This window comes from Patiria miniata, unplaced genomic scaffold (genome assembly GCF_015706575.1).
Source record: "Patiria miniata isolate m_02_andy unplaced genomic scaffold, ASM1570657v1 HiC_scaffold_24, whole genome shotgun sequence".
Lineage (NCBI taxonomy): Eukaryota > Metazoa > Echinodermata > Asteroidea > Valvatida > Asterinidae > Patiria > Patiria miniata.
Window position 1 is genome coordinate 5,517,479 of NW_024037063.1, and position 23,611 is coordinate 5,541,089.

The 23,611-nt window shown below is 43.7% G+C and overlaps 1 protein-coding gene and 1 non-coding gene across 3 annotated transcripts; both read right to left on the bottom strand.

The window, feature by feature from the left end:
• Positions 1–298: 298 nt before the first annotated feature.
• Positions 299–22,984, bottom strand: LOC119731984 (ankyrin repeat domain-containing protein 17-like). 2 transcript variants are annotated; one of them, XM_038205326.1, is made up of 31 exons: positions 22,649–22,984; positions 19,164–19,272; positions 18,339–18,501; positions 17,903–18,023; positions 16,939–17,086; positions 16,467–16,700; positions 15,973–16,115; positions 15,584–15,773; positions 14,924–15,115; positions 14,512–14,621; positions 14,291–14,378; positions 13,895–14,022; positions 13,331–13,568; positions 11,988–12,986; positions 11,487–11,822; positions 10,939–11,084; positions 10,573–10,715; positions 10,161–10,374; positions 9,770–10,007; positions 9,398–9,498; positions 8,661–8,756; positions 8,083–8,199; positions 7,525–7,684; positions 7,098–7,385; positions 6,742–6,976; positions 6,362–6,508; positions 6,029–6,193; positions 3,895–5,618; positions 3,155–3,276; positions 2,632–2,787; positions 299–1,743 (listed from the first exon to the last, which is right to left on the bottom strand). In XM_038205326.1, the coding sequence occupies exons 1-31, from the start codon at positions 22,823–22,825 to the stop codon at positions 1,711–1,713; spliced, it is 7,461 nt and encodes a 2,486-aa protein (XP_038061254.1). In that variant the 5' UTR covers positions 22,826–22,984; the 3' UTR covers positions 299–1,710. The 2 variants fall into 2 exon arrangements, with proteins under 2 accessions (XP_038061254.1, XP_038061253.1); XM_038205325.1 differs by having other exon boundaries at positions 18,339–18,504.
• A 453-nt stretch (positions 22,985–23,437) lies between these two features.
• Positions 23,438–23,510, bottom strand: Trnat-ugu. Its single transcript has one exon. It is a non-coding gene; the product is annotated as a tRNA-Thr (tRNA).
• Positions 23,511–23,611: the final 101 nt, after the last annotated feature.

Below are 23,611 nucleotides of genomic sequence, written 5' to 3' on the forward strand. Positions count from 1 at the left end.
TTATATTACATTATAGCTCCAACATCTGTGCAAATTTTTAAATTCCAACGTATTTTATGCCTGCATGAAAAACAGTAGATCAAGAGTTCATCTCCATTTCCCTCGTAAACTTTTACAATTTTATCCGTTGTGGTTGTCTCGAAGTAAACATTTTCAAAGTTTGATGTAGGCATGCACAATTAAGATACATGTGCCAACATTTTTTATGGGCCATAGAGCTGTAGTCGATTTTTTGAGGGTTAATTCACTGTGCAGAGCGAAACCAAAGCTTAAACTGACATACAATAGAGACGAGAGGTCAAAGGTCAAACAGGCTCACTGACCTTAATTTAATGCTGTGCCTTCGTCAAAAGCATAATACATGCCAACATCCAAGCGGGCAAGCCACGCTTTGTTTACAATGTAATGCACGAACCAATCACAATACTACGTTTTTTAAAGATGGATGCTTCCGTACTAGTAACGTACATATTTAACGAAACATCGTCTTCAACTGACAAGTTTTGAACTCAAGAAATAATCCCCGTTTTGAAAGAGTTTATTCTTTCCGGGCGATTTTTGAAGTGTTCGTCTTTTTGTAAAGCTTCATAAACAAAAGTAAAACTGACACATAAAACATCTCAAGTGAGACAATTTTTTTATGCATTCAATGAATCACTTTTAGGTCACATTTTTTGTCTATTACATTTATCAATCAACAAAACAGTCTAATTGCCTTGCATCAAAGTGATCACCCCTCTAATCTCATAATGGAACATTCTCTTCCAATACTTGCTACAAGTTTTGGCGGGTCTCATTAACATAAGAGGGGACAAGTTTGTTGTCGGAAAGGCAGTTTCATTTTTGTCTAATTCGGAATAAAATAAAAGTCACATTAAATGTTCCAGTGGCCACTTGCTTCGACTACTTAAGGTCAAAGGTCATACTCATTAATTCCATACACAGCCCCAAAATAAAAACAAAAAATCATTGCTACAAATATCATTCTCTACTCTGGTATTGAGGGGTTGGGTGGATTTTTGTTTAACAATTCTAGTAAAATTTGTGAGATTCGCTATAAAAATCACTCAAGAAATGTGAATTCGACTATCGTGTTTATCTAACATACTGGGAACATTGGGATAAACGGTTAAATAGTTGGGAGACAAGGCTGGTGCCCTGTCTCATAGATACTGACCTCAAATACAAATCCATAAAGGTACCCATCCAAAGCCATAACAGTGCATCCTCTAATGCTTAACTGGAATGTGTCTAACCTGAATCCGTCGTCCAACTTCCCAAAATAAAAAATAAAATTAGATTTCAACACAAATGACAATTTTTAGTGTGAGTAGCCCGTCTTCTTTTCAGATACAAAAATGTCAAATATAAAAAAAAATATGAAAAAGGTTTTGCACGTATTCATTGTTTCAAAAACAAAATTTTTAATGCGTATACTTTGAATGATGCACAACCAAAAATTACTTAATAGCCTTTTATAATTTTAAATTTCATAGAATCGATGAGAATTTTTCTCTCAAGGCTCGTTCAATTTTTTTTAATTTCTCCTAATTGTCATTTGAAATGTTTGGCGGGTTAGACAACAAACCAGATAGCATTACAGGACGGCTGCTGAGCATCTAAGAAAACTTAACTCGACTATCTCTGGTGTATGCCCTGGCTGTGCCAAACAGCGCCCTCTATGGCAGCGGATGGAGAAGTGACCTCATGTCACATTGCAGACTGGCTCCATGCTCCCCACACCTGGGAAAGTAGAAGACAAATTTGCAACTTATGAATGACAAACAGACCAATCACTGGTGAAGAAAATTAAGATTCTTCTTGAGGGGTGGCCAAGAGCACAATCCTGAACTACATGAAATAATTTGGGATAAATTTTATTTTTGAACTTGTAGTTCATGCCAACCACCTTTGTAGGAGGGCCTCCCCTGGCAACTATCCAAAAACAAACTGGCATTAAAGGAATGTTATGCCTTTTTTTTGGTTTCTGAATCAACATTGCGTTGTCTACATAGTCCTTATGCTTGAGAAATAATGTCAGAATTATTTTCCAGTATTTTTAAACGTAACATTAAAAAACGGGGATGCAATAAACTTGCTATTGAGAAATTACTGCATTAAATAATTCAGGTGTATAAGCTACAAAAAAAATATTCTTTAGAGTAGATTTTAAGGCCGTATCAACATTACTTGGGCCAAGTTCGGGCAAGGACCATTAGTCGACTAGTGGTTGATTTGTGACGTACCTTACGCCTGCGCACTAATAACAACGTGCGAACATCTCTAGTCAAACGCTGGTCAAAATGTCATTGCAAAACTTCTGGATCCTGGCTCTCTGCTAGCGTTATGAATGCGCGCGGCTATTGGTTACCAGCGAAGCAACCAACCCCAGTAGGTTGGTTCCAAATAGTCGACTAGCGTAGTCAACCACCGTCGACTAGACAGAGTTCGGGCAAACGTTAGTTAACCATTGGTCAACTATAGTCCTTGCGCGAACTTGGCCTTGGCTGAGGTTTGCAAGAGACCATACAGCCAAGGAAGTGGCCGACTACACGTCCAACAGACACATGTGGTGTGGCTAGCCATAGCCATGTAAATTGAAACAGCCTTAAGCTTTGAGACAGGACCCACCTTTGGATTTGTGCCATCAAGTTGCATGGTGGCTCCAGGGTTCCAGACCGCTTCTGCCATTCCATGAGCTGGCACCCCTCCCACATCGCCCATGGCCATGTTATGATGCATGCCGGACATTGGCTCGTGTTGCTCACCATATGGACTGACAGGTGTCTGTGGGGAAACAACAGGTTGGCCAAGTGAGATGTCTCAGTCTTCTTAATGCTCTGAATAGACCCTTAGCATTAATTAGCCATAATGAATGCACAAGAGGCCTACTCATGCATATTCATGAGATATAAAAGGACACACCTCAAAGATGGCTGCAATGCAAAGGATCTATACAATATGAATCCCATGTTGACATGTGAGTTACAGGGATACTACGAGGAAACGTGGTCTAAGTCATAACTTTTTAGGCTTTGAAGCATGGATGATTCACATGCCAGAAAATATATGCAGGAAGTCAAAGGTGAAGTTGGAAGTAGCCTCTTTAATGTAAACACCACCGTTGGCGGTGGTGGGGGAGTGAGACACGTACCATGTGCATTTGGAAGCTGTCCTCTCTCGGCGGTGCCTCATGGGGGAAGTTAGGCATCCCGTTAGCTGCTGTGCCTGGTAAGTCCTCCAAGTTGGTACTTGGGATCCAGTCACCACCGCTCCCTGGAAAAAGAAAACCAGCAATTATAAGATGTTGTCCTTAGACTGATACCTCTCGGGTCCTTGAAACTCCACTAAATATTTTCTGGGTAAATTCCGGTTGTAAAGGGTAATGTTACGTGGGGCTTGATTTAAAATGCGTCATAGATTTGCATGCAGTGATGGATGTTGGCGGATTTAGGACGCTTTCTTTGCCAAAACAGCACACTTAAAATAGTCTCCACTCCTCCCAAGTTTCTTACACTCGACAATAAATGTGAGGCAATCTGGCAAAATGAGGCAAAACTGGTTAGAGGTCAAAATGAGATTTTGTGGTTATTAGGAAAGAGAATACAAGTTATGGATATTTAAGGTTTGCATTTGTTGACGTCAAGAAAGTAAAATACTGAGAAAAAGGCCTTTTGACTGTTTTGAAATCGTGAATATGAAAGATGCCTGATGTTTTTTCTTATAAACCCTTTTATTCCACAATTTGATAGTGTTTCTTTAAAATATGTGTAGTAGGCATATCAAAGACAAAACATATCAATAAATCTGAAAATCGAAGAAAAAATGACCACAAAATGTACCCAGTTCTGTCTCGTTTTGCTACAATGCCTCACAAATATCCAATTGTCTTACCTGGTGTGTAAGCCCAGATGCTATTCCCCGGTGTACCAACAGGATTACCAAGATCACCAACAGGGACACCAACAAAGTTGACAGGTGTCTTGCGCTGCACGCGACTACGCTCATTGCCAATGGGAATTGGTAAGCGACGATCTTGACCAATGGCTGCTGGAGGCGGGGCCGGAGGCTGGTCAGTTGCCATGGTGACCGGACTAGGCGTAGTAGTTGCTGAACGAGGTGAGGCTCCAGGGGATATGGGCGAGCTGCTGCTAGACATCATGGTGTTGGGTGGGGTAGGGGAGGGGTTGGGGTTAGCGATGGGGGTAAACTGACGGGCATTTGCGTTGAGGGTAGAGCCAATTGGAGAGGGGTAATCAGGTTGGTCAGGGGGGAGGGTCTGATTGATGTTGACACCAAACTGCTGGTTGGGGGTGAAGGAATTTTGGGGGTTCGGGACTGGGTAGTTGTGGGCGTTGAAATACGGGTTAGGGATGGAGGTTGCTGGTGGTTGTAGCGGTTGTGGAGGGGTGGGATTCATGTGGGAGTTGCGGTTGTAGCCAGGGGCTTTGGACATCTCGACGCTGGGTGGGGTAGGAGGGCGATACTCGCCATTTGCTTCAGGTCGGTTGGGATGCTGGGTCACACCCGTGCCCCAGAAACCGGTGCTGTGGGACTGGGTTAGGAAATTGAAGTTGGGGTAGGACTGGGTGGAGGTGGTGGTGGTAGAGGTGGTGGAGGGAGTGATGGTACGACTGGCTTGGCTTAGTTGCTGCTGCTGTTGTTGTTGCTGTTGTGGTGCTGGTGGCTGTTGCTGGTGTTGGACCTGCTGATAGCCTGACTGGGTGGGGTTTGGTTGGCGTGGTTGAGGTGGCCGGGCAATAACTGATGTCTTGGTGGTCGGAGCAGTGACTGTAGGTTGAGACATGGACGCCATGGTCATCAGACTCTGAGGTCTGACGCTAGCCATCTTGGTGTCAGAGATCTTGGAGGCGAACGAGGCTGATGATGATGGGGCAGTTGCGGAGCTGGATCTTTGGGTTATTGGCTGGTACTCCGCACTGCTGACGGGTGTGGGACCGCTTGTGGATGATGTAGGAGGGAAAAGCTGCCTTGCTGCCGAGCGGGGGGACGATCCGACGGAACTGGTGATGGTGACAGATCCAGCAGATGGACTTCCTCCAGTGGCTGTAGTGGCTGTTGGGAAGCGTGGTCCTGGATGACTAGGACTGGGACGTCTAGGAGCTCCCGATACAGGTACCACATTCCTGACTGGGATGGCACCCCAGCCTGAGATGGTACCTCCTGCTAAGTCCTGGCGGGTTAAAGGGAACCCGCCCTGGAACTGAGCCAGCGGTGCTCCGGGAGCACGGAACTGCAAGGGCTGCTGTAGTGCCTTGGCAAATACTGCTTGGGAGAATTGCGCGTGATGGGCCACACTGTTGGCGATGGATAAGGGAGGACGGACAACCCCTGATTGCGGAATCCACAGATTCACCCCTTTGGTGTCGGCGGAGGTCATGCCTTTTGCTGAGACCTTGACAGCCGACAAGGTTGCCGTTGCGGACTTGGTGGCTGAGTGAGAATTGGAGATGGTGAAGGTGGCGGTGTTAGATGAAGACTGGTGAGAGGATGTCACCTTCTTGACCTTTGGTAGGATGTCAGCAATGTCACGATCTGGGTCTTTGATCAGGGCTGCTATGAGCTGATGGGCTTGGCGAGTGGCATCAGCAGAACCCCTGAAAGAGAAGAAAATGTACACAAAATGCTCACCGTAGGGTATGGAATAAGAGTGATATTCTTCTAAATCTAGGTTTAACCCTAGGTTTGTTTGTTTATAGTCATCGTTTCCCACAAACCTTCAGCAACATCCTGATAACTGGCAAGAGCACTATAATTGTTGCAAAGAAGGCTGTACTAAATATTGGGATTAACAATAGTCAATAATTAACAGCAAGACTGGGCTTGCAACCTGAGAAAGTAATTTTCTTTTGTGAGCTGGTGTGGTTTTAGGAGGAACCAGTTTTAGACGGCTCAACCACAGCCACCCTCAGACTCCAAATGCATCTTGATATATGTCCATCCTTCCAAATGGGATACAGGGGTCCCATTTAGGCTCATCGTCCGAAGTTAAGTCCTGATAACTTACTTGATGTTAATGGTCCTCTCGCCGCCCTTGTTCTGCCGATCCACATCAATGTGAGCCCCAGTCACCTCCCGAATGGCGTTGATGTTGCATCCTCCTCGACCGATCAGACGACTGATTGCCGATGCAGGGACGTTGACTTTCTTGGACCTGAACGAGGAGATGGACCTGGAGAAAAAAATAAAACATTAAAACCATAATAACTTGTTCGAAGAGTCTAAGTTTGCTCCATAAAGAATCCGACGTTCAAATTCACCTAGTTTCTCCCCAAAAATTAGGCTTTCTTCAATTGACACTACGTGACACAATGACTTGTCCTGTCCCTTGTCCACGTACCTTCTGACAACTTCCTTCCATCCTTCGTCCCTCTTCTGTCCCCTCTTGGGGCTGGCTCCGGTGCCTGGTGGGTTCTTGGGATTAGGGGAACCTGTGACGTCTCCACTGCCACCTCTGGGAGAGTTCTTACTGCTATGGCTGTGGTCACTGACAAAAAAAAAAGAGAAATGGCAACAAATTTTTAATTCCTGGCAATCACAAACGCCGCATCTTCAGTGCTGTCTCTGACACCTTAGAGAAGACACAAACTTGTTCTGGTGAGACTCAAACAAAAACCTAAAGCTCACTAAATCAAAGTTTTATTGCTTCTACTACCATTCCAGTATTAACATGAACATTATAAAAGTGGTTTAAAACTTGTCAAAAATATATAAACTTACGAGGGATGGTCAGCATGCTTGCCATCTTTCCCCGCCTTCTTTCGTCTCTCCTTATCCCGCCCCTTATCTCTTTCCCTTTCTTTTTTGGGAGCCACACACTCCTTGCTGTCCATCTCCTCCGTGTCCATCAGGCTGTTACGTACTCTCTTCCTGCTGTCAGATTCATTGGGGTCTTGGCCGCGGGATTTGGCCCGAGCCCGGACGCGATCTTTCCTGGAGTCACCACTGCTGGACGCTGTTAAAAAAAAAAGGTGGAGAGGTCATTTGACTATGGCTACTCACAGTATTCTGCCAATTCAAATTGCAAAGCCAAAGCCGAAGCTACAGAATACTGGATTGGGACTGGGTCTAAGTACCTGTTTCTTTGGAACTTGAAGAGGTGGCAGGTGAGCTGACCACAGCTGATTTGGTTCCGTTGGTTGTCGCTGGTAAGTTCTTAACTGCATTACTGCCGCTGCTGCTGTTGTTACTATTGCTACTGTAGTTGTTGCTGCCGCTGGTGTTGCTGCTAAGGACTAGCTTGGTGTTCTTTCCCTTCTTGGGCCCTGGCATGGTGTAGATGGCCGGGACGTCGGTGGTGCAAACTTTACCGATGGTGGTGGTGGTTGTTGCTGAGGGAGGCTCCCACGGGACTGGTTCTTCCACTGTTGGGACGATAAAAACTACCTTATTGTCTAAACAAACAAAGGAAAACCAACAGCAACACCTGTGCCTCCATCCAGCATTCATCATGTAGATATGAACCCCAGACCAACAAATCCCAGGGGAAGGTGCACAACTTACTATTGATGGTAGGGCTTGGTGTACTGTCCTCTCTCTCCTGGTCTTGGTCCATATCTGGGTCAGGGTCATCAGGAACGTCTTTCTGCTGCTTCTCTTTGCGTTTCTTCTTTTTCTTCTCTCGTCGTTTGGCAGCCTGGGCTTTGCGGCTCTCCTCTCGTGTCTGTCGAATGACAAAAAGGACCACTTATTTATCACTTTGTAAATTGCTCAATTTTAAGTACGTTAAATTTCCTAAATTTCCCTCTAAAAGGTCCTTGCTAAGGATGAAATATCAGGCCACTCTAATTTTTTGATTAAAATTTCCTAAATGTTAAAATTAACATTTTGCGAAGGTTTCATTTAACAGAATGGCACAATAACAAAAACACCCCACCATCCCTGATGGTCATTCGTATTGGCTATTTGTTATTTTCATCACCGAAAGGTTCTTGTGACAAAAGTCAATACTTCTGGACAGTTTTTCTCAACTGATTTATGCTTAGCATGTAAACTTGCTTGACAATACTTTGCTCAGCAGCTCCACAGCCTTCTGCGGTCGTTTCTTTGCTTAGTGCTTACCTTTTCTGACTCTAGTTCTTCCAGTAGGTTAGTAGCGTTCTTGTTGGCCTCCGCAGCCTGTCGGTCCTTTGCTGCTACGATGATCTCCATGCACTGGTGGCACTTCTTCAACAGCTCCTGTCAAGAGGGAACAAAATTGGAAATCTTATACCCTGTAAGGAGCAGATTTGAAACATGGGATGATCAGGGAAATTTGAATTGGACCTGAAATGGCAAGCCCGGTGCCCAATTGCATGGCTCTGCTTACCGTTAGCAAAAAAATCCCTGCTTACTGCAGCAGAAAATTCTGTGTGCACGGTAAGCATATTTCACGGGTTAGTGAGGAATTTTCCCTTATGCACATGCGTACATGCCGTAACTAAGAATTCTGTGCTTACAGGGATAGTCCAGCATTTTTTGTTAGCGCAGTAAGTACAGAATACTGATCGTAAGCGCGGAATGCTGTGGTTAGCAGAGCCAATATTGACTAGTTTTCATTCGACATAGTGACAATACCAACTATCAAAATTTCTTATGGATAGTCTTGGTGTAAAGGAATGTCACCTAAATTTGTATGGATTGTCCAGATATTGACCTACCTTATCTGAGATGGTAGCTATGTATCTCATACACTCAGCATCTGAGGGGAACTGGTTCACGTGGCGCACCATCCATCGTACTACTTTAACGTGCCCCTGTAAAAACAGGTCAGGAATTAAATGTCACTTTTGTTCGGGGGGGGGGGGGGGGGGGGGGGGGGGGGGGGCTGGGTGGAGACAGGCTTTTTGAATGGAGTTGTTTTATGATCCTACACAAAATACTGCTTGTCCTCTATAATACCTCCCACACAGGGCATTCAATTTGTGAATATTTAAAAAAAAAAAAAAAAGAAAAGAAAAGAACATATATACTTGTTGTGCAGATATATTAAGCATGGGTAAGCAGGCTTTAGGGCCACAGCTTTTTAATACACTTTTATTTACTCTGGCCGGCTTGGAATGTGTTGTCCTTGTTTTAGGTCCTTCTATCTCCTTTTTTTTATAACTGTCCCACCCCTATTGTCCCCCTCCTGTCCCCCCCCCCCCTCCATTCCTTTTTGCATCCTTCAGGCTTGTCTAGTCATATGTTTTGGTAACTAATTCTCATTTTACTTTTAGAATACTTGTATGATATATAATTGCTTTTTCAATGTGCTTGTTTTATTTGTTGGCCGCATAAATAATAATAATGATAATAGTAAAATTCCCAGCATGGTTTACTCATCTACGGTTCATTCTGAGAAGGACTACATTATAGGCAGTGCTTCCTTCTGATTTCCAAGGCTACGATGACTCACCTTTCTGAATGCAGCCATCAGGCAGGAGACTTTGCGGTTGTCTTGGCTGTCGATGTCGGCTCCTGCATGGATCAGTCGCTGCACCACGTCCAGATGACCACCTGATGAGAGACAGAAATTCAAAACGAGGGTTAATGACCGATAATCAATTTAATACAAATCACACTAATCCCCATTTGGGCTTTAGGGTGTCTTTAATACAAAACATAGCCACCAGTAATCGCAATTAAAAGCCTAGTAGCTATTTACCCGTTAAAAATTTTATTAGGAGTAAATGACCAATAGTCTGGTGCTTCGGTGACATTAATACAAACAGCACAAATCCTAATATGGACTGCGTGATGCCAGACCAAGATGGCCGCCAGGACTCACCATTGCATGCCAGCCATAGCGGAGAATTGCCCTTTTTGTTCTTGACATCCACAGCAGCCATATGTTCCAGCAGGAGCTCCACAAAGCGATAGTGCCCCTTGTCTGCTGCGATGGTCAAGGCGGTATCGCGGGAGGAAGGTACGGGACCGGCATTGACGTCCGCCCCTTTGTCAATTAGGACCGCCCCTACATCTGCGTAGCCGCCAGAAGCTGCTTCCATGAGGGGGGTCAGACCCGTCTGGGAAGAAGAAAACAGTATCAAATTTAGCCATGCATTGGTTGTGAGACGTGCTAAGATTTTCACAATATCCCATTCACTTATTTTTTGATGGTAGATTAAAATTTGATGAAGACAACCTTTTTGAAGTATCATCTTGTTCTTATTCGTTACCTTAGCCCTGTGTTCCACGTTAGCTTTGCGATCAACCAGCAGGCTCACGACCTCTGTGCGACCTTGGAAACATGCCAAGGTCAGCGCTGTGTTACGATTGGTCTCGATCTGAGCATTGATGTCACTGCCCATGTCTAGTAGGAGTTTGACTGCTGCGGTGTGGCCGTTCATTGCGGCCAGCATCAGGGGAGATATGCCCAGCTTACTGCCGGTTCTAGTTGAAATATTAGAAACAAAAAATACGAGTAAGATGCTGTTGATATGATATTGTGCCCGAAATTAGCATTTCTGTCTGTGGATATGGATGTAACATGTCTGAGTGTTGTAAACTTGAGCTGTATTCCTGGTGAACGTAGAAAATGACCCAACTATTGAGACCCATCCCACCAACAGATTCTGATTTGGCTCCTACCTGGAGTTAATCTCAGCTCCGTATCTGAGCAGCAGCTTGATGATACTAACAAAGCCTCCTGAAGCAGCCAGGCTGAGTGGGGTGTAGTCAGACACGTTACGGTGTTCCTTGTTGGCTCCACGGGCCAACAACAGATCCACCACCTGAACAAAATTACAAACAGTTAATAAACTTTCAGTTTTGGATGTGGTAGAGGTAGATTGCTTGGGTTAGGGAGTTGTAAGCTCTTCCCCTTGAAGATATACGTGGCTTTTCCTCCCACCTCTAAGAACGTAAAATTCTTCCTCCTCTCCAAAAGGGTTTCTTAAAACCTACAAGCAGCAATTCCTTGGACGCTTTCAAGAATTCCTGGTTTCACAATCTCACCTCGTATCTTCCTCCCGAGCAAGCCAGGGAGAGCGGGGTGTCCTTGGTCCTCTCTGACTGGGCTTCGATGTCACAGTCATGGTCAAGGAGAATCTCGACAGTCTTGCAGTGGCCAGCGGTCGCTGCCAGGATGAGAGGGGTAAAACCTGAGGGGAGAAACAAGTGGAAACCATTACATAGATGGTTTGTAGATACATAACTGAATCTGTGATGATTAATGTAATCAATTTTGGTACTAATTTTGCCCTTCTTGTCTTTGCACCAGATATAAGCTCTTACTTGAGGCCCACCTAGATATAAGCTTGCGAGATTTTCCTTAATTGCTCTATAAAATTACATCATCACGATGTCATTGATAATGATACGTGCTTTCATATAAGATTTGAAATGGCCAATGGGCCCTAGAAGCTCAATGTTTGAGTGGCAAGGCATCAGTACTTGTAGAAGGTCATGAGTGTCCCACAAAAAGTGTAAAAATTGGCTAAGTTTTTCTCATAAAGCTCTCAGAAAGCGTTGAGCATACATTATAAAAATTGAGAGCCCTTTACCTTTTTTGTCCTTATGTTCCATGTTTGCACTCTTCTCCAGCAACATCTGGACCAGCTCGTCATGTCCACCAGCACAGGCGACTGTCAACGCCGTGTCATGATTGCTCTCCGTCTGCGCGTCCACCTCAACAGGTGGGTGAGGGGTGAACTGCGGCACGTAGAGGATGTTAGGGGAGGACGGGGAGGGATGATGGACAGGGTCCGGTGTAGGGAAGGCAGTGGAGGTGCTGAGGGTGAGTGGAGGGGTCACGCGACAGGTGAGGGAGGAACCACACTGGGTGCCCACAGATTGGGTCTGGGGAGGTGCCTTCCAGGGCTTGGGAGGTAACTCTGGGCCTGTTTTAAAAAAAAAGCCGAAAAAACACTCAATCATTGAGAGAAATTAGACCATATGAGCAAATTTGCAGAGATTTGGTGAACATCACATACCATTTACGGCCATGGCCGTGTTGTTACCAATCCTATTTTAAAAATAATTATGTACATGTATTTACAACTTACGTGCTTGAGCATCAATAGTCTCAGCCACAGCACACACCGATGATGCCACCATCAAACCATTCTGTGCCTCTTCTCCAACTCCACTCTCCCTCTCTTGTGACGAGATGTCAGCAAGTCTGTCAACACCTGTAGTGGACCCTGTGACACATTCAGTGACAGAGATGAAGGAGAGATCCTCCCCTGTGGGTAGAAGACTCTGGACGTCCGGTAGGGAGGCTGGGGTAAGTGGGGCCATCTGGCTGCTTGCATCTTTAGTCAGAGGAGCCGCGGTTTGGTGGTTAGTTGGAGATTGCCGGTTGGCCAAGGCTTCTAGTTTAGGAGAGTGGCCATCTTGGGGATCTCTTGATAAACCGAGATCTTCCAAGCTGAAAAGGGGAGATACAGAGGAGTGACTTGCAGCAGGGAGATCTGGAGTTGGAGTTTGGGATTCAGCTTCCATGCCCTGGGCGGATAGTCTCTGCTCGGGGAGGTCGGGACTTAGCGCAAGTGCTTCCTTGTTGAACTGGTTGATTTTGATCTCCCGTAGATCCAAGGCCGAGTCGTCAATATCTGTGGCTAAGACATCTGCATTCGGGGAGCCTGGAGTTGCTTCGCGAACCCCTTTGGGAGACTTGTTATTGTTGGCTTCTGCTGCTAGACGTGAGGCGACATCACTGGATGGAGCGTCGCTGGGGCTAGGGACTCGATTGGTAGCGGATTCTCCATCGGTGGATTCCAATTCCGCTTCTACCACCGAATCCTTCTGGATGAAATCCCACTCGATCTTCTGCAGCTCCCGAAACTGCTTCTGCTTCTCAAGCAGCTGCTCTTTGGCAATCTGGACGTCAGGGTGGGGCTTACCAAGCCCCAGTGGGGAGACTAGAGATGGAGCGGTGGTAGAGACAGGGACAGCATCTGCCCCCGGCTCCTCAGTCAGGGAAGCGGTGCTTGGAATTCTTTGGTGTGTTGGATCTCGGTTTACCAAAGGCTCAGCCATTGCTTGAGCCAGCAGCAGGGAACCTGTGACATCAATAAACAGCAAGATAAACAAATAAATAATAGACATCACATATACCATTTTGGATAGCACAATAGCAGGCAGTAAATTCTGTTACTTCAACACTCAATAACTAATTTTTTAATTTACATAAGAAGGAAAATGCACATTTAGATGCAAATATTGACACAGGTTCTTGGACTCACGTCAAATACCTCTTGGAAATGGTTTTTTTTTTCAGCATTCAGTTTTCAACCTTTGATAACAAATCTGAGGATCCTCTGATCATTAGTCACCAACTTTAACCAACAAGCCACACTCTCCTTATGGACTGACTTAGCCATTAGAGACAAGAAGCCATACTCACCCTGGTTCAGAGGCAACTGCGTCTCATCGGGATGCTCGTCAGGTTTCTGAGGAGGTACCACTGTTGGTAGGGCTTGGGTTGGCACCCGGGATACCTCCCCCAGCTCGGGCGTAGGGGGCGTGACTGTGCCCTCTAGGGGTACGGGTGTGGTCACTAAGTTGTTTGGATAGTTGAGGATGAGTGACATGACCCCAGAGTGACCTCCTTTGGCCGCCTCAATCAAACAGGTGGAGTTATCCTAATTGGAATGGGGTACGAGTAGGATATCGATTATTCAAATATTGATAATGAAACATTTATATATTCATATCTAAACGTTCACAAATTCATACATATTTTTCCCTTGAAAGCCTGTGTTCTTGAACCAAACTGTCTCACTTCTCACAATGGCTACAACAATTTTCAGACTTTTAAAAGAACTCAAAACCAACACATGTGCAAAAAGTAACCCCTCAATGGTGATAACAGAGAGCTGGACAGTCACTTGTCTGGCACGCAAAGACAATATGGGACTTTGCACCATCAGATCAAAATCAGCACTTGTGCGTATTTTCCAAGACGCACCTTGAGTTTATGGGATGGATTGGCAGCATGTTCCAGCAGGAGTTCCACCACGCTGAGATGGCCCCCGGCGCAGGCTAATGACAGCACCGTGTGGTCGTTGTTTGATGTTGCACGATTGACCTCCGCACCTGAGAAAATAGGCAAACAGTTAACAACAAAGAAACTCTGAGGAGTCAAATATCGTTTGCAAAGCATACTAAGTCTTGAGTATATATTACTATCCATGATTTTCAATGCTGTATGATTTGCAGACAATAAATTCTAGTCATAACTAAAAATAACAACTAATTCTGTAGTTATAACTCTACAGGTACCATTCAAGATTTTTATTTTGCTTAATAGCATCTTCCTTCATCAAGTATGCCCTAGATAAGGATCTTAAGATGTTACACTAACCTTTGGTAATGAGGTACTGCACAGTGCATAAGTGACCAGCCCTGGCAGCCTTCATGAGCGGGGTGCGACCACCTTCCGATTCATGCTCCTAGGAGGTAAAACATTTATAATCACAATGGACCGAGGCTATAATATGACATATCCAAATATCAAATTATCACTGACTAAGTCCTTCAAGATAACGATCCTCGATGGACGAGAAACAATGACCCAAGACTTACCAGGTCTGCCCAGGCAGCTAGTAGTACATCAGCGACGTCAGTGTGGCCGTTCTCACAGGCGTAAGTCAGAGCCGTGTCTCCGGTAGCTGTGACAGCACGCACGTTGGCATCTAGATTGGAGAAACAGACAAATCTTCAACTATACCGAGTGATGCAGTGAGGTAGCTTGAGACGGGTTCTTGGCTAATTTGTGCTTCACACATAAATCCGTGAAACAATATTGCCAGCTTGTCCGGATTTGGCTATAAGCCCCTCGAACATTAGTGTGTGTTTATTTCTAACAGACCTTGGGACTAAGTCACTTGACTCACTCATTTGTCAATGCGGACTGATCGATTGAAAGGACGTGTCCATTATTTTAATCACTGACGAATGAAACAACAGACTGGTGTGGGCAAAAAAGTAGACCTACTTTTACTGAGTAGGAATTTGACCAGCTCCACGTGTCCTTCTTGTGCTGCTTCCATGAGTGGAGTGGAGCAGCCCAGCTCGATATCGGCTCCCACGTCAATCAGGAATTTAGCCACGTCTAGGAATCCACCACAGCAGGCTAGGGTCAGCGCTGTCTCTTGGGTCTCCTCGGTTTGAGCATTGATGTTGGCATCTGGATGATAAAAATACGTAACTCAAAACTGGAGAACTGACTTCATGTCATACTTGTATGACCAATCTGAGCACTGAATCATACTCATGGAGCCCCTCAGTAATGGAGAAAGCATTGCGCTTGCTATTGTACAGAGCAACTACTCCATGATGGTAATACTCAACTCGGCTCAACCTTTCGGGTATCTGTTAAGCATTACCAATTGGCATCTACTCTTTTGATAATGTATACCTTCCTATGCACAGATAATACGTATGGTTACTGCCACCTACTTGGTTTCTGAATGAAGCCCTACATTGAGCTTGTAGTGCTTCCATCTCCTCTTTCCTGGCTGCATCAATGAGCTGTGTATAACCCTCATAAACCTCCTCAATGTTTTCCCCCGCCCCCCGCGCCCCCCTCACTCCCCAGTCCTGAGAAGACCCAAACTACCCTGGTCCTGATAGGTTTAACCTACTGTACCCCTACCTTGCGCCATGAGTAGTGCTACCATCTCTTCATGTCCTTCCCTTGCTGCTTCCATGAGTGGCGTGTAACCCTCATCATTCACCTCCTCAATGTTGGCACCTCGTTCTATCAAGAGGTCAGCAAGCTTGGTGTGACCCCCGCAGGCTGCTAAGGTCAAAGGTGACTCAAAGCTATCTGCTGGCATGTTCACCTGTCAGAACAGAACAAAGCAAGAACTCAAGTTAGCTGAGTATGGCTTTCCAAATTCAAAGTCAATTCTCAAGAGATTTGTTGACAGAATCAAAATAGATTCCTAAAATTTGGAGCCACCCAAATGGTGACATTCTTGAGTGTTCTGCCAGTAGAACCCAAAACTCAGACTAAAGTAAACACATGTGTAGGATACTTACCTGAGCACCATGGTCCAACAAGAGACGTGCCACCTCAACGTGACCATCCATGGATGCCTCCATGAGGGCGGTATGCATCTCGTCAGTCTTATGTTCATGATCCGCACCGGCCTCCAACAAGAACTGAACCATCTCAAGATGACCTGTTGGTCAAAGATGAATGTGAGACATGAATATTTGAGTTTTGGTGTACATGTATGCAGCTGGTGGAAATAATTACGATGAGGGTGTAGGGTGAAGAGTGCAGGTTATTGGATAAAGAGTGTAGAGTGGGCATGTGGGACATGGCTGCAAGGAAAGGGTGCAGGGGAGAGAGGTTCACTGGGAAGGGAGAAGTTCACTGGGAGGGTGTTTTTCGGAGGGTCACAGGGTAAGGGCTGCTTGGGAGGGGCACAGGAAGAGAGATGTTGAGCCAGGGGTGCAGGAGAAGGAAAAGAAAAAGAGCAGGACATGTCTAGAGGAGTCCATGTCTTGAGGTCATGAACAAGATGTACCTTTGTAGCAGGCAAGTGTCAGTGCACTCTCCTTGAACTCATTAGAGTGGGTGTTAATTCCAGCTCCTCGCTCCAGCAGAACCTTAGCAATGCCCACGTGACCGCTGCTCGCTGCCTCCATGAGTGGGGTGTGACCGTTCTCATTGTGGTCTTCAATGTTGGCTTCATGGTCTAAGAGAACCTTGACAGCCTCCTCATGGCCACCGCTGCATGCATACATCAAGGGGGTGTTACCTGTGTGGATAAAGCAATACTTGGCATTAATACAGCATTTTTGTATACAATCTAAGCATGCTACTACCCGCGACAATTGTGCCAATGATGATTTCAGGAACATCTTATTTATGAAAGTTATCATATTTATCATTATAAAGTTTAAGATCTGATTCAAATTGCCGTGTGGAGAAATGTTGGGGTTCCACACAGAGGCGGGACTTGCAATGGGGGCGGGGATTAGGGAGAGATATCCTACCTGCTGATGACTGAGCATTGACATCAGCTCCATAATCTATCAGCAGCTTAACGATGTCCACATGACCAGCACTGGCTGCCTCCATTAAGGGTGTGCAGTCTCCCTTGCTGCCTCGATCCTCCACATTCGCATTCATCTTCAGTAAAACCTACGTGGTGTACAATGCCAAAGCAAGACATGACCACAGTTACTTTCCCTGCTTTGGTGAATTTCCACAATTCCTTTGCTTTGTGGGCCACAAAAATCATTCATTGGCCTACACTTCAGCTAGGGCTGTCCATTTCCAAATAATTTAGTATTCGATTATTTGAAACTGCACTTGACTGAATATTTGAAACTCGCTGATCAAGTTTTACACCTCCAGCTGCAGCTGCCTTCCTTCCAAAAGTTGCATTCAAAGAACGCTGGTTAAAATTTGCACGTGGCAACGGATATTATGGGCTACCAGTGGAGTGTTTTGAATTAAGTATTGTGCAACTGTTAAGGGATTTAACCTAGCTAAAAGAATGGGATCAATAATAGGCGTCGACAAAAACGCTACCGTCGACAAAAAAGTGGTATCTCACAACAAAAAATGCAACCTTATGATTATAATAACATCACAGTCTCGTGTGCACATGCATAGTTTTTTTCTTTTTGAATATTCAAACCGGCAAAAAGCTATTCGAATATTCAGTTGCTGATCGCATATTCGAATATTCGATACATTCGGGACAGCCCTAATTATAGCTCTTACTTCTCCCTTTACAGGCAATATTCAGAAGCATGTCCTATTGCAGATACTTTTTTTTCGGCAGCCTTACACAACAATCATCATTTTGGCCCCGAGTGTTAGCAGCTCAAGTTAGTTTTTTTTAACAAAGTTGCGTGTCAAATGAATATGAAAGTAATCAGAATGGGAGAAGCTAAATTTCAAATTATGGAAGGGTTCAAATGAAAACACAAACTATGACTTGGGACTGACCTGGGCTAGCTCAAAGTAACCTCCAGAGCAGGCAAGTGACAGGAGACTCTCGCCTTCTTCCGTGGTTTCATTGATGCTCTTAAGGGCTGCTGGGTCATCTTCAGCGTCGGCATAGGCTTGGCTAGAACATGAGAAAACAATCACTTACTGAACTTTTTTGGCACCAACATTTAAAAAACAACAAAAGTAATGTCATGTAAACCTAGCTTTAACAATGAAAGGATTTTCTAGCATTTTGGCACCTTCCATCCAAAACCAAGAGTTTTGGAAGATTTTCCAGGATAGAGGAAGGTAGAGCTTGGCAACTGCTACCTGATATGGAGCTTTTGAAAGTTAGAGCACACGGTAAGGTCACCTTTTGGTGGATTATTAAGCATCTGGGAGGGTTACGTGAGATTTTCTAAGGATGCAGATATCCAGGCCAAGAGACACCTACCCATCAGCCCCCTGGTTTGCCTGATTGCCTCCACTCTCTGACCGCATCCGGTAGAGGGCAGCCTCCGCCTCGTCCAAGGCCGAGCTGACCGAGGATGTTAACTTGCCCAAGATCTCAGGGTCGGTGAACGCTTTGCCATCGGCGGTGGTCAGCTTGTCTATCCCTGCTGAAGAGGATGGGTGAAAGAGAGAGACGGGAATTTTGGTGAGTGTTTGAATCCATTCCACTCATAGTCCAGCAAGCAGTTACTGTAACTGGCCCTTGAACAATGACTGATGCACAAGCGCATTAATTCCAATTTTAGTGCTACTGGATCATCTGTTACTGCATAGTTTCTACCCGAGTGTCATCACTGATCATTGCAAGTTTGGTTAACACTACCCTCGCCATCTCCATCAAAATCCATCCCCTCATTTTGGTAGATTTTGGGGGACTTGGTCCTGCAGGCCTGTTTTGACTAAATATGGATATAGTATGATGGACTTGGGTCTGGAGGCCTAAAGCAAAGCATGCATTGGAAGCAGTGTGATTGATGGATTTTGGCGGACTTGGTCCAGTATTTGGTAAAAGACAGTAGGGAGGTAGGGTAAATTAATGTGATATACCAGAATGACTCAGGACATTAGGGTAAACATGTCTTATTTTGTGTGGGCTTCAATGGTCTCCAACAGCAAGGCACATAGCAGTCGGGCGCCCGCAAGTGTTTCATTGAGTCGCTGGATTCTCCATCTTGACCTGGAGTCCGCAATTAGAAACCTATCACGACATTGATCTTAAGATGTTTGTCTATTTCCTAGCCCGGGTTTGACTTGATTGAGTACTCACCCGCAGCTTCTAAGAGAGCTTCGAGGGTATCTGGGTCCACGGCCCTGAGGTCCGGGTTGCCCGAACTGTCAAACTGTAACTCGTCTGGATCCAGTATGAAAGATTCAACCTAAACAAGAAGAAATAAAAATCACAAAAAAAAAATTAATGTAAGAAATTATGTTGAGAAGTTACGTGCACATCAATGTTTATAATTGTAGAAGTTATTCACTATTTGGAAGGTGTGGGTTAACGTTATTTATATGTAGCCTGCCAAAAAATCAACACCTGACTTTTCAGTAATTTTGTGGATTTGTGACATTTGACTGATTTTGAATGGATTTTTATTAAAGGAATTAATGCAAAAGATGATGGATCAACATAACATGCTTCACTTGAACACATTTCTTTACATTTCAACAATTGTTTTCAATAAATGTGTACAATGCATGGGTTTTCCTTGGGACATTTTGATGAATCAAATCTTGACTACTGAACTCTTTGAATGGATGTACAGAGATAAACGTCACTACGTATTCACTATCATGATTTGGTGAATCACAGCGGACAACTGTTTCACGTTATCTTTCATCCTTCAATTTCCAGCATGTGTGTGGGTACATTTGACATTGTTGTTCCTGCAGAAATTGCCGTTTCATGCAAAGATTCTGATTGCCAATTCTCGGCCAATGCAGATACATGTAGGAAATGTCATGTGCATATGTGTCACCATGAACAGTGATTTGTCCATAAAAAAAACATGTACATGCACATCATGAACATGTACAATGTATGTCATTCCAGGATGTTCGATGTGTGTCCACGCATGAGTAGAGCCAATACTTTCCATTTTTAAAATAACTAAGTTAAATTCCACTTCAAGGGAAAAACTTAATTGAGCCAAATATTAATGTGTGTGGTAATCAGCAGTATATTTTACATGTACTGTTGGCCAAACTCTCACTGTGAGGCTCACATGTGCATGTCCTACTCCTAAACCTAGCCCACCATGTGGTACATGTACATGTAGACCACATTGATATCAAGGTTACAATGTACAATACCTCTATTCACAGAGCTCTTTGTTTCACTGAACCTCAACCACTTTTGGGTGATTTCTATGCACTGTGATGAATTCCAACATAATTCAATTATTGAAGAGAATGAGGCCTGCTTAATCCAATAAAATCCAAACAGTCTCTGTTCCTACTGTAATTCAAAATATAAAATACTACAGAATTTTCCCCATAAAATTTATGCTGAATAATGTTGACTTTATCATGGTTAGGGTTAATGAGCTCATTCTAATTATTTCCAGAGAGTACAGCTTTCTCCCTTTCAGGGTTGAACAGAGAGGAAGTCGTCTTGGCAAGGAACTAGACCTCTTACAGAGAAGGTTACTAGTCTAGCATGTCGGTTATTACTTCTAGACTTTCCCTGTTGATATAAGGTCAAGCCCTACATCATACATGCTTATTTTCTTAAAGGAACTACTGATATATAAAATTGAATTCGAATGCACCTTTATGTCCATTTTACATTTAAAAAAGATTCTTTGTACTTTACATTGCATCTGGAGGGTTAGCCATACATGTAGCTAACAGCGATTCCTTTTTAAATTTGTATCACCAGATGAAAATTCATGAAGAAATCATTGTCAGCCGTTGTCTGACAATTTTATGTTATCACCTCTTAGTACATTTATGTTGTTGGGCTTGAATAGCTGATTGAGACACAACAGCTGTTAGACTTCTTCCATCAGGCCGTGTGGAACTTGATCACGAATGCAAGCTTTCAATTCCATACTACCTGTGAATGTACACCCCTAGTTAGAACCAAACTAGAGGCATATTACTCATCTCCGTCATAACTTAATCATAGAGTATGTGTACATTATGACATGTTTATTTGTTAGTTTTTAGAAAACACACTAACAGCATTTGAACTTGGTCTTACTTCGAATTATATATCTGGTCTCACTTCAAATCTTAACGAGACTTCATAAACAACTGTTTGCCGTTTCCCATCAGTCAGTGAAAAAAAATGGATTTGATTAAATAAATACGTTACAAAAAGACTGGATTAAATAAACCTGTCCTAGGTAAGCCCTTTGGACGTCGTTGACAATGTTGAGGTCCTGACAATGACAAGTCACAGTCGCCAAGGACTGTGCTTATTTTGTAAATCCACTCAACAGTGGAAATGACAGAGTAAATAGTAGGCCTAACCCTAACCTCACCTAAATCTACAAAATACACTAGTAAACTGTAGTTTGAAATACTTCAGCATCTATAAGTGTGCACAACTTACATGTACTCCTAGAACTATGATGCTCCACGGAGTGGTACGGTAGGAGCGGAATGATAGTATGCGCATGCGTACCAGTGCAGGTACGTACGGAGTAAGTACGGAGTTTAGGGGCAAACTGTGCAGTGGTTCTGTGGGAAATGGCTTGGTTGTGATGGACGTTTTTGTACTTAGTTGGTGTTTTGTAGAAGCAAACAATTTTGCAGGGTATTAAGCTGTCTAGGAGTATGCACAACTCTCATAGAATTTTGTAGTGCTCAGTTCTTTATCCCAACGTAATGGCTAGGAAGTTAGGGTTAAAGGACACTTGAGTGTAATTTTGGCCATGCCCAAATGTGTTCCTCTCACCCAAAAGCTCTAGAAATGTAGGCATGTCGATTAAATTAGCTGCATTATTCTGATTATGCTCCAATTTATTGTGATATGTTGTGTTTGCTAGATGGCAACATTTTCTGTCTATTCTCAGATCCAAACATCCAGGTACTTTGACCGAAGTGGCGAATTGCTATCCACACTTGGGTGAAAATGGCACGCCATAGCAACCAGAGGAGCTTTAGCACGCAAACACACAATGTCAAAATGGTGGCGAGCTTTGTTTTCACCCACCGCTACTCGCTAGGTCATCGTTAGGGTCAGTAACTGGAAGTGATATCATGCTGACATCATGATCATGCTAAATCCAACAATGTAACTGAACCCCATTCATTGAACCTCAAACAATTGATAGGCGTATAACTTTCAAGCACACCAAAAAAACATGATCAACATCAATCATCATGATCATCAAATTTCTTAATTTTTTTGGTGACCCAACTTTCGTGCTAAAAATTAGGCCCCTAAATAATAAATTATGTTGCTTGAATTTGAAATTAGTCAAAAACTTCTTCCTTAACTAAACCTAATACTAGGCCCTAAAGTTCGTCCTACATGTACTTCTGAATACTTTCTCATTTTCATAAACTCAAATCTGTTCATGAATGTTTTCATTGTTGGCCGGCCAGTCATTGCCAAATGCCAGTTCAAATCAATTGGCATGATTGGGCAACTTAACCATTGTTAACCAGTTAACCATCATGACCATGTTAACCTAACTGGTTTGTGAATTTATTTATACTTTTTGCTTGGAGTAAAAGGAAAGAGAAGGGGGAAAAAAGACAGAGAGGTAAATGAATTGCAAGCTCCTTCGCTGAAATACTTACTTCTGACACTTCTCCTTCTTCACTTCCAGACAAATCGGAAATTAAGTCTTGAGCCTGGAACGCAAGCAGCTGCGCCTTGTCCAACCTCTCCAACGCAGTCACGGCTGCCTTCGGACTCTCGCTAATTTTCCCATCTTTTCGGACGACTGCGACCTTCTTTTGCCCACCATTCTGCATTTTCTGATAGTCGAGTTACATGAGTAGTCCCCAAGAAATGTCTAATGTAGCATTAACAGTAGAATATAGAAAATTTCTCGTGTCTTTTGACGGTAATTATTCACTTTTGGACTACACGTCGCCCGCCATACTGGATTTTAGAGGGAAAAGCCCGGATGTTGGCTTCATTATATCATGCGGTCGCATACAACATGCGCAGTGAGAAAACACGGCAGAAATGGTTATCGACGATTATCGATATCGGAAATATGTGATATCGATTTCTGTTATTTACATCTTGATAAAACATTAATAATTGAAACAATTTGGTAAGTGTTCCTTCCTCCATGGTAAGATACTGACATTTACTGTATGCCGTTTAAAAAAATTCACTGCCATTGCTTTAAAAAGTCAGAGTTTGCAGTATTTTTTATTGTAATCAATACCTCTATATTCTATGTCACGAAATGGTTTTCTAATCGATACTCAACATAAAATGGTGTGCAATGCACATGTATTTAACAAAAAAAAGAGGGAAAGAAAATAACAAAATACCATGTTATGGTAACATTAAAATCTGTCAACTATTTACCATCCAAAATTTAAAACAAAGATCAAAAGAAAAAAAATAATAGCCCCCTGTGAGATTTGAACTCACGACCCCTGGTTTACAAGACCAGTGCTCTAACCACTGAGCTAAGGAGGCTGGCATGCCCGAAAATGAATTTATAAGAATATATTCCTTTGTTCACAAAAGATGGGTATTCGTTATCAAATATTTGAACGGTTTAAATAAATTTGGTAAGT

Excerpts from the sequence above, each read along its gene's own strand:
- LOC119731984 (XM_038205325.1), bottom strand. The coding sequence starts at position 22,825 with ATGCAGAATGGTGGGCAAAAGAAGGTCGCAGTCGTCCGAAAAGATGGG. Across the intron at positions 15,116-15,583 it reads AGCACTACTCATGGCGCAAG|ATGCCAACATCAATGCTCAA; the intron begins GTAGGGGTACAG and ends TTTATCATCCAG. Across the intron at positions 7,386-7,524 it reads ACCAAGCCCTACCATCAATA|TGGAAGAACCAGTCCCGTGG; the intron begins GTAAGTTGTGCA and ends TCGTCCCAACAG.